Source organism: Trichosurus vulpecula, chromosome 6, assembly GCF_011100635.1.
Source record: "Trichosurus vulpecula isolate mTriVul1 chromosome 6, mTriVul1.pri, whole genome shotgun sequence".
Lineage (NCBI taxonomy): Eukaryota > Metazoa > Chordata > Mammalia > Diprotodontia > Phalangeridae > Trichosurus > Trichosurus vulpecula.
In genome coordinates this window covers 273,696,640-273,711,905 of record NC_050578.1, presented here as the reverse complement: position 1 = coordinate 273,711,905, position 15,266 = coordinate 273,696,640, and the positions used below count along the sequence as shown (strand labels likewise).

General features: G+C 58.7%; 2 protein-coding genes across 9 annotated transcripts in view; one reads left to right on the top strand and one right to left on the bottom strand.

The window, feature by feature from the left end:
- Window positions 1–3,429: 3,429 nt before the first annotated feature.
- RCOR2 (REST corepressor 2) lies at window positions 3,430–8,266 on the top strand. The gene is made up of 12 exons (XM_036764495.1): window positions 3,430–3,556; window positions 4,397–4,453; window positions 4,601–4,681; window positions 5,252–5,304; window positions 5,423–5,584; window positions 5,730–5,854; window positions 6,056–6,125; window positions 6,245–6,460; window positions 6,980–7,057; window positions 7,181–7,238; window positions 7,418–7,647; window positions 7,964–8,266. Exons 1-12 carry the CDS (start codon window positions 3,430–3,432, stop codon window positions 8,264–8,266), a joined length of 1,560 nt encoding a protein of 519 aa, XP_036620390.1.
- Window positions 8,267–10,532: 2,266 nt separating this feature from the next.
- Window positions 10,533–15,266, bottom strand: part of MARK2 (microtubule affinity regulating kinase 2) — a 57,538-nt gene continuing 52,804 nt past the window's right edge. For 3 of the 8 annotated variants that reach the window (XM_036763775.1, XM_036763778.1, XM_036763783.1), the window contains 4 exons: window positions 14,906–15,163; window positions 14,100–14,126; window positions 11,962–12,006; window positions 10,533–11,393 (listed from right to left, as the gene is read on the bottom strand). In XM_036763775.1, the coding sequence (XP_036619670.1) occupies window positions 11,033–11,393; window positions 11,962–12,006; window positions 14,100–14,126; window positions 14,906–15,163 (691 nt within the window). In that variant the 3' untranslated portion in view covers window positions 10,533–11,032. The remainder of the gene's footprint in view (window positions 11,394–11,961; window positions 12,007–14,099; window positions 14,127–14,905; window positions 15,164–15,266) is intronic. The other 5 variants (XM_036763776.1, XM_036763780.1, XM_036763777.1 and 2 more) reach the window with 3 other exon arrangements.

Sequence of the window (15,266 nt, the reverse complement as noted above, 5' to 3'; positions counted from 1 at the left end):
GGGGATGGAGGCCAAGGAAGAGGCAAGATCATCCGATGCCCCCGGGGGGAGGGGAGAGGAAAGTGGCCTCCAGCCTGATCTGAGTTGGGGGTGGGAAGGACTTGAGGTGGGTTGTAGCTGCCAGTGGAGTGACCAGAGTCCTAGAAAGCCCTGGAAGGGAGAGAGGGACTGGGTGAGACTCATAGCTTCTAGCCAGAAGACACACACACACACACACACACACACTGAGACGCATCTAAGCCACCCAGACTGGGGAAAGGGGGGTGGGGTGGGGGTGGGGCAGAGCCAGTTGTTCTTTTTCCTGGAGGAAGAAGCAGCTGCACTTTACTCTGAGCCCTCCATCTGCCCCCTCCTCATTCCCCCTCATCCATCTTCCCCCCCCCCCCTCCACTACTCCCCTGATTCCTTCCTCCTTCCTTCTTCCTATAGCTCCCTCTCTGGACCCCTGGGCTCAGACTATTCTCTGTGCCTTTAAAAGACCCAGAAAAGACCTGGTTATTCTCTGAATCCATCTCTGGGCTGTGTGTGTGTGTGTGTGTGTGTGTGTGTGTGTGTGCGCGTGCGCGCGCGCGCCCACGTGGTGGTGATGTGGGATGACTGGGAGTGTGCCTGGTGGCTGGACATCAGGCTAGGCTGGGCCCTGTGTGTTCCTTATGGCTAGGGAGTGGGAGGATAGGAGAGGGTCCTCTTTCTATCCTCCAGCCATCTCCACTGTATGTCTGGGCCTCACTCACACTGGCCCTGTGTCCATAGCCCCAGCACACCCTGCTGGGCAGCTCCAAGAAGCCTGCCCACTGTCAGCAGAGGCCCCCAAGCTCCTGGGGTGGGTCCACCCTGGGAAATCCAGAGACCACAAAAGCAGGCCACAGGACCCAGGGTGGGGCGGGGGCAGCCAGGGAAGGCCAGGGGCCAGCATTTCTAAATTTAGGAAGCTGATTATAGTGTGGCCAGGGCCAAGGGAAGGAGCAGAGTCAGCAGCTGCCAAGTCTGGGTGCAGGGGCTTTGCCTGAATGTAGGTGTGTGTGTTTGTCCATTTGGCCTGGGGCACTAGGGACAGGGAAGAGGAAGGGAGCATGACTGCCCAGCACATGGGGACCAGGGCTCCTCAGGGACCCCTCCAACATCCTGGTGCCTGGGTTTCTTTGTGAGACCAAGGCTTCTTCTGCATCTCTTGGCTCCAGCAGGGAGAGGAGGACATGATGTTAGTCACACAATTGCTTCTCCCCCCACCCCCAGCTTGGCCCCTCCCTTGCCCTCAGGATCCTAGGAGTCAAAGCTACCAGGAGTTTTCAACAAGCAATACAAATGGAGTGGGCACAACCTTATGAAGTTCCTACTATGGACCAGGCCCAGGATTTTCTTCTAGGGAACTGGAAGAGGAAGAGACCTCAGAAGTCAGTGAGGCCAGACCCCCATCCCCATTTTACAGATGAAGAAATTGAGGCCCAAAGAGAGTCCCAGTTCACAAAGGGAGGGGATGGAAGAGCTGGGACTTCCAAACTGGTGACCTCTTCAAACCAATCCATCAACAAGCATTGAGGTACCACCCACTGTAAGCTCTGGGCTGGGACACAAAGATAAACGTGAAAGTGCCTGCCCTCAAAGAGCTTCCATTCTACAGGGGACAGAACATGTACACATCGATGAGGAGACCCAGACCCAGGCCCATGTCATGGGTCACCCCTCTGTTTTACTGAAGGGGAAACTGAGGACCAGAGGGGGGCAGTGGTTTGCCCACTGTCAAACGGGTTGGACAGCTGAGATGTGAAACCAAGCTTTTGGACTTCCATGCTCGTTATTTACACCAGGATGTCCCCACCAGAAAGCACCAACATTCTCAGCCCCTCAGAGGGTGGAGGTGACACCCACCTCCCATGTGGCTCCCATACGTGTACCAAAGAGATCACAGCTCCAGGGCGCCGTCGAAGCCCACCTTGGTAAGAAAGGTTCCTTTCTCCACAGTGGAAGGAGTGGGGATATCCTTGGCAGGAAAGGGCAGGGAGGAGAAACCCCCACCCCCTCTCCTTCTCCTCCTCCCCCATCCCCAGGGTGGGCTCTGGGCTGCAGTAACACGTGTGCCCGACGCTTTGCGGGCGTCTGGCTCTCGGTGTCTGGGTGGATGTCTGTCGGGGGCGGGGGGTGACCTCTTGGCTACTCCCCGCTCCCTCTTCTGCGTCCCCATCTCCTTCTCTCACATAGAAGGGATCGCCTCTTCCTCCCTCCCCCAAGACCTCCAGAGGTGGGGGAGACCTTCCCTTCCCTCAAGCAAAGTCAGGGTGCCTCAAGAGGGGAAAGGGGAGAAGAAAAAGGGAAAAAGAAATGAATCGAGGCATTCCTCTCCCGTGGTCCTGGTCCTGGTCCTGACCCCACCTCCAGAAGAAGGTTTAGCCCTGGCCCCCAGGCCCCGCCCCCAAGCCCTGCCTCCCACCCCAGGGCCAGATGTTCAGCTGGCGGAGGCATCGGCTGGGGGAGGGGTGCTGAGGCCACAGCCGGCACTACTTCCCTGCCAGCAGCTTCATTGTGTGAGCGAGGGAGCGAGGGAGCCAGGGAGGGATGGCAGGAGGCGGCGGCGGCAGCGGCGGCAGCGGCGGCAGCAGCAGCGACGGCAGCGGCAGCGGCGGCAGCAGCGGCAGCGGCAGCGGCGGCAGCAGCCCCAGCCCCAGCGGCCGCCCTCTCCCCGGCTCCCTGCAACTTTGCCCCCTTCTCTGAGCGCCGGCCCCCAGGGAGAGTCGCGTCCAGCCTGGTTCCCGCCCGCTGTCGTGCTGCCCCTGCCCTGCCCTGCCCGGGGAAAGGGAATAATCTAGGAGGCTGGGGTCCTGCCCTGTTGAGCGAAGGGAGAGAAGAAGGAAGGCAGGCAGGTCCAAGTCCAGCCACCGGAGGAAAGGAGCAGCCAGTCTTCCAGGCAGGCTGGCTGGAGCCAGGAGAGGGACGAAGACAGGGACCTGCCTTCCTTTCACGTCTGTCCCCAATTTACCTGGCTCTGACCCCAAGGTGGCGAGGTCTGGACTCCCCCCACTCAGAGAGGGCAAAGAGCTGGAGGTTAGCTTCTTGACTTTCCAGGGTATCCTGGCCCCTCGCTCAAAGGGGAAGGGGAGCCAGAGGAACGCCCGCTTGGGACCCAGGTAGCCTGGCTCCCCAGCTCCCTCTGGAGTCCTCCGGAAACTTTTTTGCTGCCCTCCCCAGAGGGGGCACAAAGCCTGGAGGGAAGACTGCCTCGTCTGCTTCCTTCGCTCCCTCCATCACTGGCTCGCTCGCTGTCTCCCCAGAACCTCAGTGGCGACCCCAGTAGACTGGGTCAGGGAAGGGCTGGGGAGCCACTTTGCCCACCACTCTGTGTCCTCTTGAGGGCCTATTCCTTCCTTCCTTCTCTCGCTGCCTCCCCTTCCCCCTAAGCCTGGGCCCAGGGCAGGCGGGCGGGAAAAAGCAAGGATGCCGTCAGTGATGGAGAAGGGCAGTTCGGGTTCTGTGATTCTGTCCCGGAGCCGGGCCAAGACGGCGCCCAACGGAGGCCAGCCCCACTCAGAGGAGGACAGCAGCGAGGAGGAGCACTCCCACGGTGAGAGCCTGGGACTGCAGGGGGTAAGGGGGTGGGGGGGGCGGGTTAAGGCTGCTGCTGCTGCTGCTGCCGCCGTCCTGGGGGCGGGGAAAGATCTGGGAGCCTTCAGAGCTGGCCTCTTTTGCGAGGCGGGGGGTAAGGGGGGTGGGGAGTGGGGGGTGGTCTCAAGAGGGAGCTGAGGAGAGACACGTGGGCATCCGCCACCCCCCCCATATATAGAGCGCTTCCCACCTCCTGCCTCCAGTTCCCTCCCAGGACCCAGACATTCAGCCTCCTCTTTACTGGCCTCCCAGCTTTCCCTAACCCAGACTAGAGGGGACAAAGCTGAGGAGCGCTGAGAAGAAGGATAGCCTTCTCTCCCACCCCCACCTCCAGTCTCCTGGGAATTCGAGGTATGACCGGCCTAGCTGCCTTTCCCTCCAGGTCACATTGGAAGCCACCCCTTTTGCTCCCAGAGCTAGAACAAAGGGCTGGGGGGGGAGACCAGAGGACACCCAACAATATTTTCCCTCTTCCATAATAACTTACGTTTCTTGAACACTTTAAGCTTTATACAATGCTTTTCTCACTACCACCCTGTGAAGGATGGTAGGGAGATCATCCTCTCCATTCTGCAGATGAGAAAACTGAGGATAAGAGGGTCACAATGACTGAGCCAAGGTAGCCCAGCCAGGCAGTGGCAGAGCCAGGCTCTCTTCATTAGACTAAGCTCCTTCTCCTGAACCTCTCTGAGCAGGGCACCCTGGAGTGAGGCCAGGAGGAGGGGGTCCCCCCATCCCTGCTCTCTTGATTTTCTTTCTATTTGGGGGCTCACTCCACTTCTGCTCTTGGTTTCCACAGACAGCATGATCCGAGTAGGAACTAATTATCAAGCGGTGATTCCTGAGTGCAAGCCTGGTAAGGAGGCAGGGCACCACGTGGCTGTATTGGGATCAGGGGACAGGACTTGTGGTTGGCTGAGAGCCTCCCTCTGCTTTCCTTTCTGCTTCCTGGCCCTAGACCCTGGCCAGCCATCCCCATCCATGTGTCTCTCTCTCCACACAGAGAGCCCAGCCCGGTATAGCAACAAGGAGCTGAAGGGGATGCTGGTGTGGTCACCTAATCACTGCGTGTCAGACGCCAAGTGTGAGCTGGGAGCTGGGGCCCTGGGTCTGGCCCCATGGGGGAGGGGAGAATATTTGAGTTGAGCCGTCTTTCTGGGAATAGGGTTACAGGCTGGGATGCCTTGGTTCAGACATATCCTCGGTGGGGGGGCCTGGGTCCTAGCCCCATATCTGGGGCTTGGTGCTGGATCCAAGATTCCTAGGTTCAGTCGCATCCCTGGGAGGGGGGCTTTAGGGTGAGATGCCTGGATTTGTTCTCCCAAGTCCAATGGGGTCCCTGGGCTACAGTACCTTAGTTCAGATTGATCTCTCGAAGGGGAAAGGCCAGGGTGTCTTGCTTTGTTCTCCACATCAGGGGGGGAGGGGTGGTCATTGACTAGGATGCCTAGATTCAGACCCATCTGTGGGAGGGAAGCCAAAGGAGGGCTAGGGTTTCATTTCTCACACTGGGAGTTGGGATACCTGAGTTTGGACCTATGTCTAGGAAAAGGGGTTCAGACTGGGATGCCCAGATTTGTTCCCATCTCTGAAAAGGGGCTGGGTTGGGAGCTCTGGTTTCTCCTCACCAATGGACCACTTCTACTCCCACCAGTGGACAAGTACATTGCAATGGCCAAGGAGAAGCATGGTTATAACATTGAGCAGGTCAGTCTGGCCCCAGCCAGGGATAAAGGTGGGGGAGGCAGAGGAGAGTTCCAGGGGAGGGAGGGTGTGGCTCCAAGTGGCCAGGTGACCAAGGGCCAATCTCCCCATTTGGGATTAGGCCCTGGGCATGCTGCTGTGGCACAAGCATGATGTGGAGAAGTCTCTGGCAGACCTGGCCAATTTCACCCCTTTTCCGGATGAGTGGACTGTGGAGGACAAGGTGCTGTTTGAACAAGCCTTTGGCTTCCATGGAAAATGCTTCCAGCGCATCCAGCAGATGGTATGGGGTGGGGGGCAGGGCTCCCAGCATCCCTCCCTCCTTCCCCCAGGGCCCCACAAGCCAGATATACTGTCCTTAGACCTCCAGACCCCTCCTTGGTCCCCTCCATCCAGCCTCCTGCCAACCACCAGCCCTTCCTTCACAGCTTCCAGACAAGCTCATCCCCAGTCTGGTTAAATACTACTATTCTTGGAAGAAGACCCGGAGCCGCACGAGCGTCATGGACCGCCAGGCCCGGAGGCTGGGTGGTCGAAAGGACAAGGATGATAGGTGGGGCTGCCGGTGGTGGCAGTGGTGGTTAGGGCTTTCTTGGGGAGTGAGAGGGGAGGCCCTAAGAACAGGAGGGTGAGGCTGGGGAGGGTCCTGAGACTGGGGGAAGGGAAGCTGAGGGCTTGGGGCTGGGGGTTGATACATGCCTTTGGGAGGGCTTTGACTAGGATCTCATCTGCTCCCTGGACCCTCTGCCAGCAGTGATGAGTTGGAAGAGGGAAGAGGAGCCGCTAGTGAGGGAGAGCCAGATGCTGGGGACCCCAAGAGAGAGGTGAGGTCCAGCTGGGCTAGACCCTGTGCCCCCTAGCCCCCCTACTCACAGCTCCATCCCTTTCCCCCATTCTTTGGCTATCTCTTCCTTCACCTCGCTGTTCTCAATTTCCCCAACAGCAGCCCCCCACCCGTCCCCTGAATGCCCGGCCTGGCCCAGGGAAGAAGGAGGCCCAGCTCTCTCAGTACCGCCACCACCCTCTTCGGACCCGTCGCCGCCCACCCAAGGGCATGTACCTGAGCCCCGAGGGCATCACGGCTGTCTCTGGCAGCCCTGACCTTGCCAGTCTCACCCTTCGGGGCCTGGATTCCCAGCTGGTCTCCCTCAAGCGCCAGGTCAGCCGCCAGGAAAGGACCCTGTCTCAAGAGGGTGAAAAGGGGAGGCTTGAAAGGGTTATGCTGGTAGGAGACAGAATCAGATGAAGCAGGGGAGAGGGAGCCCAAAATGTGGGGGTTAGGAACGATTGGGTGCCATCCCTTGACATAAGAAAGGATGACTGGACTCCCTGAGGTTCAAATCCTGACTTTGGAAGTCACTTCTCAGTTTCTTCAACTGCAAAATACCATGATCCTGAGGTTTGGATTTTCTTCTCTCCCTCCTGCAGGAGGCAGCTAGGTGGCGCTGTAGTGCCTAGAGCGTCAGACCTGGAGTCAGGACGACCCGAGTTCAAATTCAGCCTCAGACACTTGCTAGATTAGCTGCAGTCTTGCCTCAGTTTCCTCAACTGAAAAATGGAGATACTAGCACCTACCTTTGACGGGTTGTTGGGAAGGTCCAGTGAGGTCATGTTTGTGAAGCGCTTGTTAGCACCATGTCAAGACACAGACATCTAATAAGTGTTCTTTCCCTTCCAGGTACAAAGCATGAAACAGACCAACAGCAGCCTTCGCCAAGCCCTAGAGGGCGGCATCGATCCACTCCGTCCCCCAGAGGTGAGGCTGGTACTGGGGTTCCGTGTACATACGTGCAGGGGACTCGGAAATGAGGGCTTGGCCTATGGAAGGATGCTCCCCATTCCTTAGGTTTAAAAGCGGCATCTTCCCTCCTCCCTCCAGGCAAACACCAAGTACAATTCCCGATGGACCACCGATGAGCAGCTTCTGGCTGTACAAGGTAAGGGGGTTGGGGGTGGGGGACTAAGGTGGCATTAGCTGGCCTCAGTTTCTCTTTATGTAAAAACAGACAAGGCCTCCTCTATGTCCTATGATCTCTCCTTGCTCTGAGGCCCCTCCTTGTTTCTGGATGAGGGCTCCCAGAGGCTCTCCCCTCCTGACCACCCTTCCTCCCCGCAGCCATCCGAAGATATGGGAAGGACTTTGGTGCCATCGCAGAGGTGATCGGGAACAAGACGCTAACCCAGGTGAAGACCTTCTTTGTGAGTTACCGTCGGCGCTTCAACCTGGAGGAGGTGCTGCAGGAGTGGGAGGCGGAGCAGGACGGGGCTGCTGGCGCCCCGGCTCCCCCCGATGAAGTTCGCAAGGGGCCCCCGGGCCCCGCTGCTGCCAGTGAGGAGGAAGAAGAGGTGAGGAGGAAGGGGGCAGCTGGGGTTGGGTCTCCACTAGGCACTGTCCCCGACTCTGAACGAGGGGCTGGACTAGCTGGTAGCTATCTTGAAAACCTCGAGTTCCCACTCATAAAAGGGAAAAGTTCTTGAGAAATGGGGACGTTTCAGTACTAAGGGCAGGGCCTGGGTTCAAATCCCCGCCCTTTCTCTTTGGTATCTATGACTTGGACAAGTCTCTTAAGCTTGGGCATCTCCTCAGAAATGCCACTGCTCCAAACCTGGGCTCCATACCTGGGCCCCTAGGATCCAGCCCTTGGCTTCTCTCTGCCTACAGGTCCAGATCACGGCAGTGTCTCGGTCAGTGCCCCCAGTGCAGCCGGTGCCCCCTCCTCCCACCTCACTGTCTCAGCCACCCCCACTGCTTCGCCCCCCATTGCCTACAGCCCCTACCCTTCTCCGCCAGCCCCCTCCACTACAGCAGGGCCGATTCCTCCAGCCAAGACTGGCTCCCAACCAACCACCACCCCCTCTCATCCGCCCTGCCCTCGCAGCCTCCAGACATAGTACCAGGGGTGGACCCCAGCCACCACCTGCTTTACTAGGGGGCCCCTCGGAGCCCCCACCCCCTTCACTATGAGTTCTTACTCCCTCTCCCCACCCTGGGCACCAGCTGCTTCAGTGAGGACAGATGGAAGGGGCACCTCAGCCCCCCACCCCGCAGCAGATGATCACAGGCCTGTGATGGGCACAACCTAAGACACGTGGGCTCCTGGCAGACAGGAAGTGAGGCCAGCATCTGGACACTGGCATTTGTGGGGGTTGGACAGCTGCTCCCCCTTCCCTCCCAAGCACCAGGAGTAGGATCTTTGGCTCAAGGCGGCCCCTGGCCAACCCTGTGCCTGCTTCCCGGAGCTCCCCAAGCTCCAAACTGGAATGCTGCCTCCGGTTGAACTGTTTCTCTGGGATTTTCCTCCTCCTCCCAGCTCTGCCTCTCCCTGGTAGCGGGTATGTTAGTGAGTGTAGACTAGAGCTCAATGAGGGCAGGCAGAAGGGCACAGGAGAGAGGGCTGCTCCCTGCCTTACACTCCGAAGGCTTGGGAGCCAGAGAGGTGGGAGGGAGAGGGAGTCATGGCAATAAGTCTTGGGGTGGGTGGGAAGAGAGCTATGTCAGGAAAGGGGGGAGGGGGGTGGGCGTCACCGGGATGAGATTTGCCCTCCTTGGGGTGCTGAGTAGAGGGAAGGGAACCCCCTTCCGCCCGCTGGTGGGGAGACCTAGCTCCTTGAACCTGGTAGGTGCAGCCTGCTTTGCTTGGGACAGGGCAGCCACAAGGACGTCGGTTTGGGCTTCAGGCCTGTCTCTCCACCCATTGCTTGTGTGTGTGTGTGCTCGTGTGCGTGTGCGTATGTGTGTGTAAAACAACTTCAGGCTGGAGAAAGAAAAGCCAGCTGAATTTATTTTTTGTCAGTTTTTAAAATAAAACTTTTTTCAAGCTCCCGGGTGAGGCCTTCCCTTCCCCAGCCTCAGTACACCCTGCCCTGGGGGGAGGGGCCTGCTGGGACCCCTCAGTGGCGGCAGCAGCTTCCCCTCCTCCATACCTGGTGGCTGCTCCAGGTCTAGCCCAGGCCAGTGAGAAGAAAGGAGAGGCAGCCGCGGCCCAAGGCTCAGATTCCAAACATTCTCTTTATTACGTGTGTCTGATCCAGAGGAGAAACTAAGTATGGGAGGGGGTAGGGGGTGGAAAGGGAACTGTGAGGGGAGGCAGGGGGGAAGAGGGACCTGACCTGGTCTCCGGGACCCCCCCAGCCCCCTCCCAAGCTGAGCTGTTCCCCTCCTGGGTCCCACTCATCACCCTGGGTGGGGGTGGAGGGGTGAAGCCCTTGGTCTGGAGCTGGAGCCCTCTTTTGGGGTGGTAGGGAGTTTATCAAGACCCCCTTCCTGGAACCCAGAAGCTCTGCTCACTGCTAAGCCTCAGGCTGGGAGGTGGGAGGGATGTAGTAAGGGAAGTCATCATAAATCAAAAAAAAAAAAAAACAAAACAAAAAAAACCCAAAATAAAATAATAATAATAAAAAATAAAACCCATCACAAAAATGTACAACTCAGATGCGGGCAGGAGCAGCCTCTGTGCGTGTCCCCTCCTCGCCCCCGCCTCATTCTCAAGAACAGAAACAGCAGAGAAATAAATTAAGGGGTGCAGTGGCCACCACCAGCTGAACGCCCCTGGTGCCCTTCCCGCCTCCAGTCTGGGGAAGGGCATCGAGCGCATCAGGAACAACTTCACCCCAGCTCTCTGGGCCACCCTCCTCAGCCCACTTCTCCCAGGAAGGTGGAGCCCAAGGGGCAACAGTTTCATGAAGCAAAGCTAGAGAAGCTCGAGGAGACAGGAGATGGAGGAGAGATGGGCAGAGAAATGCCACTGCTCCAAACCTAGCTGGTGCCCAAATTAATGCCAATGGAGGGATTGGGGGAGAGGGGAGGATGTGCTTGCAGACAAGGGCCTCTCCCAGAAAGGAGAACATCCTGTCCTCCCCAGCCCTAGGGACAGAGGCCCCACAAGAACCTACTGCCCATTGCTGGCATCTCCCTCCCAGCTTGGCAGCCCCCAGACTCATGTTCCCTAGACATTTGGCAGGGGGAGGGGGAAGCTCCAGGAATCGACCGACCTTGTCATCAGCCTCAAGGGGGAGGAGAGTATGGGGGAGAAAGGCTGCCCCCCTCCCCCTGAACAGCAGCTTGTGGAAAGTAAATGCCCAGCGGGGGGGGGGGGAGTAACATGAGGAAATGGCACCGAAAGTAGACCCCCCCCCATCCTCAGCCCAGAACAATCTCTTCCCTTGCCCACAGCACCGCAGCCCGCCCCCTTCCAGTCCTAACTATGGGCACTCAATGCTAGGGGCCTGAGTCTAGAAAGGCAACCCCTGGTGGTTTATTTAGAAGACGGAAGGCAGGGCGAAACCCCAAACTGGCCCGGTTGGGAGGATAAAGGGGCAGCAAATTTCCCCCTTTTCTCTCTGGGAAGAGGGTGATCCAGCCTTGAGCAATTCCCAGGGGAGAAGATGCCATCAATCCAGTCTGAACTACCCCAGGAGAAGGGCAAGGAGGTGTCCGGTGCATTTTTTTTTTTTTGGTAATAAAAAAATTCTTGGTTTCGGCGAAATACTCTGTGCAACCGCAGTACCTGGGGGTTCCCCGCCCCCAGAACCCCCTACATTCCTTGTCTCATGTTGAGGGGGTCATAGGGTGGGGGGGAACGACCTTCCCTCCCCCACAAATGCGGAGGAAAAAAACTGAAAAGGAAAGGGGGGGCAGGCCCAGCTGCAGCCCCGCCCCAGGGCGCACACGCCCTTCACTGGTCCTGGGGTGGGGGCACCGCAGTGGCTGGTGCGGCGCCCCGGCAGCCTGTTAAAGCTTGAGCTCGTTGGCAATCTTGGAGGCGATGTTCTTAAAGGCCATGGAGGTGCCCGATATCCGCTTGAAGCGCACGCCGTTGAGGGAGAGGCGGGGCAGCTTGCACACCTCCATCTCCCACTGCACGAAGGTCTCGTGGCCTGGGGTCCCATGCATACACAGGAGCATGAACTTCTCCTGCAGCTCACATTGGCAGTTGTTAGCGTCCAGCACCTTCCGGATCTCCCGCATCATCTCGTTGGGCTCCATGGAGCTGGTTGTCTTCATGCTCCAGGTGAAGCGCAGAGAGCGCGGCTTGGCCTCTCGGTTCTCGTCTTTGTCCTTGTCGCTGCCCCCGCCGCCCACCATGTGAGGTCTGCAGGGGCAAGAGGCGGAGGGGGTTAGGCCCAGGCACCTCGGAGGAGGAGGCTCCTTGGAGCGTGAGGCACGCACACAGGGGATGGGGTAGAGGGAGGCAGGGAGAAAGGGAGGGCAGAGAAGGAAGGGCAGCTCTGAAACCTGCAGGGCCGGTCCCTCCTCCCCAATCTGGGCAGGCCCGCCACTTCTCAAGGCACAAAAGCCTGAGACAACAGCCTGGGATACACAGTCTGGCCACATTTCTATGAAAAGAACGGGAGCCATGGGGATCACTATTAGCCCCTCTGGACACAAAGGAGCAGCTCCCAACAGCTCAGAGTTTCTCACTTTGGAGGATACCGAGGCACACAGAACAGGCCAGTGAGCAGCTGCCCTGGTTGTAGAACACCCAGGCAGGCGAGGGCTCCAGGGGCTGCAGCCAGGGCGGGGAAAGGGCAGAAAAGGCGCCATCGGGGAAGACACAGAAGGAACCAAGCGGTGGAAGGAGGAGAAGAGCAGGAGGAGATCAGGCGTCCCGAGGGGCTTCGCCCTCGGACCAGCTGCTGGCTCACAGCTCTCTCTCTCACCTGAGGGTTTCCACTCGGTCTTTGCTTTCGGGCTCATTCGGGTTCCTCAAAAAACAGAGCGAGGGAGAGTTTAGTTCGGGGCCTTCGGCAGCTGCCAGACCCAAGGTAAGGGGAGACAAGGGGGAGGCTCGGGGGACCCTGCCCCAAGCACGGGGCTTGGCCTAGAGGTCTTTGCTCGACCCCCAATAAAGCTACTTTTTCAACACGAATCAGAAGGAACTGTCTCTAACTTGAAGGTGCTACTTCTCCCCAGTCCCCCTCCAGCTCAGCACTAGGAAATGTGACCACCTATTATCCCAGGAGTTGAGGGTGGGAAGAGATGGGGCCTGTCTATGTGTTACTACAGGCTCATCTACGGTGAGCCACAGCCAGGGACAGAGGCTCCCGCCACTGGCTGCCCACCCCCTCCCACCCCTCAGCTCCCCATTTGCTAAGCCTAGCAGACACCCAGGCTGGAGACATAGAGATCTATTTGTTTACAGATGTGGAGGTTTGAGGATCTGTCAGGGCTTCTTACAAGAAAGACCCAGAAAAGCAATAGCAGAGAGGGAGGGGGAGCAGGTGGTTTCTGCCATTCGGAATCAACAGGGGAAACCTGGGCTGACTGGGACCCGAGTGAATGTCAGTTGGCAGGGAGGAGAGTAGTGATGGGAGGAAGGGAAGAGGAAGCAGACAGTGACCGTGGCTCCCTGGGATCCCTGGGGAGAATAATCCCAATAATCCTCCCTCCCTGCCAGCCAGACCGAGAGGCTCACAGGACATGGTCTGCTGAGACATCCTGGGGGTGCCCACGCCCTTTGGGTGCTTCTGGCCCCGCTGAGCGGCTTCTCTGGGGTGGGGATGGGGCCAAGGAGAGCAGGGCAGAGATGGGGAGAGGCGTGTGGGGGGAGCACAAAGACCCACAGACACACAAACAGCACACAAGAACACACCAAGGAGAGTGGGGCAGAGAACAAGGGCACGTTTGCCTGAAAGGAAGGCACCCTCACACTAGGAAGGAAAGCCACTGCATCCTCTGCCCCATGGCCTGGAGCCCCAAAGCCCCCTGGCCTCCTGAGACCTCGGAGGCGCCTGCCAGGCCAGCTCCCGATGGATGAGGGCCAAGGAGGGACCTCTCTACAGAGGTGCCCCAGGAGGAGGGGGCGGGGGGGGGGCCCCCCCCGGCGGTAAACACTCAGGCTTTCCATCCTCCCCCCATGGCCTTTGTCCCATCTCCTGGTGTTTGGGAGGCTCTCGGAAGCCATCCAGGTGGAAGTAAACTAGAGAAAGGACGGCTGAGAGCAGGGGGTGGAGGGCAGCTGGCACCAGCAGCCTACCAGAAGAGGGCACTGTTGCTCCCCATACCTCTCCCTCTGAGGGGTCCCCAGCCTGGCCCTGTATCCCCATGATCCACAGGGGTACAAGACCCTTGGAAGCCGGCAGAGAGGAGCTTGGAGGCAGAGCCCTTTCCAGGAAACAAGGGAACAGAGGAGAACACAAACACCAGAAGGGAAGCAGGCCAGAGATGAATGGTGAAGAGCCTCCAGCCTCCTTGTCTCTGCATGCATACAGGGTCAGGGGAGAGAAGAGAAAGCACACACTTGTGACCCAGAACCAGGGACAGGAAGGGCACGACAATCTTAAAGGGAGGGTCCTCTGGAGCCTTTCCCGGCACCTGGGGGGAGGGGGGACCACAAGGATCCCCAGACTAGCAGGGAGGGGCTCAGAGCTGTCCTCTTGCCTTCCCTGGCAGTCTACACCTGCCTCTCCTCTCAGAAGGCTCCCCCAGGGCTGCTGCTCCACTGGCCCAGCATCTGACAAGTGCAGGCCCCTGAACCTGGCTAGGACATTCCCTGAGTGGCCCTGAGTCAAGGGCCCTCACGCTGGAGCCAGTCTGAACTTTTTAGAGCTCTGAGGCCCTAGTCAGCCCCCAGCCAAAACCTTCTTCACCCCTCCTTGTCCCAATCGTCTGCTCTGGAGGGCGCTGGGGCGGGCAGGCCCCAATCAGCCAGCCAGCGTCCCTTTAAGATGTCTGCTGGGAGCCAGAGGCCACACAGACTCCATTAGCAGATGGCAGAGGAAAGAGGAGCCGGGAGAGGGGAGTTAGTGACAGAGACAGGACACGGGGCACAGACACACACAGCGGGCTCAACGCCTACCTTCTGGCAAACCTGAAAGACAGATTTCTAAAAAAAAAAACAAAACAAAACAAAACAAAACAAACAAAAAAGACAAAATAAAAAAGAAATAAAATAAAAAAAACCAACAACAACAAGACGGTGTGTGGATAAGCAGGTAGGGAGGAGGCCCTTCTGAACCAGGTGTCACCCTACTCTAGGGAAAGCCACTCAGCGAGACAAGATGCCCAGGGCTGCCGCCCCCCGCCCCCAGAGGCCCTCCGAGGGGCAGGCACTCAGAGCCTCGGCATGTGTGGGCACGTGTGAGCCAGAGCCATTCCCAAAGGACTCAGGGGAGAAACCCCGGAGCTGGAGACAGCCCAGGCTGGCAGGAAGCTCCTTCTGAAGCTCCCCCGGCACCTGCCCGGGCCCCGTGCAGGCTGTTGGGAAAGGAAGTCTCCGAACCAGCTGAGACCAGAGGCCAGAAGGCGGCAGAGTTCTCCCTTCCTGCCCCAGAGCCTTCCCTCACGATTCTGCAGCTGCGTCACCAGGATAGAAGTTTCCATGGGAACTCAGGAGAGAAGAGGGGGCTTTTATTTTAGCATCCGAGTTCACACTCCCAGGGAGGAGGCGGCATTGGCCATCTGCTTGGGGCTGGGAGTGATGAGTACGTGAAGGAAAGAAGGGGGGCTGGGGAGCATGAAGGTCTGGGTGGTCACTGGAGGAGACAGAGGGCTCTTGGCCTAGGGCACCCCCAGGTCCTAATCCTGGCCAATGTCGGGAAGGCACCGGTGCCGAAAGCCTGGTCACCTCTGGTTTGGCCGCCCCTGGCCTCAGCCCCCACTCACCTTCGAACAAACTTGGAGGTGAATTTGCTGAAGATGCTTCCGGAGGCCCCCCGTCGGCCTTGGCTGTGGCCAGAAGGAGAGGCAGGTGTGACCCCATAGGGCAGGTTCTGTTGATCCCGTACCTGGCGAAGCTGCCCGGCATGGAAGGTGCTTCTGCTTGACACCCCCCGGGGGAAGTTGGTCCGTTCTGGGGCTCCTCCGCTGCTGCTGATGTTGTGGGCTGAGGGGGAGGCCACAGGGACCCTCTGGGGAGCAGTACTGTAGGGAGAGGGGGAGGGTTAGAGGGCAGATACACTGGCCTAAGAACCCTTTCCACAAGACCCAAGGCACAGTTTGGTTGGGGTGGCAGGAGAAGGGAGGC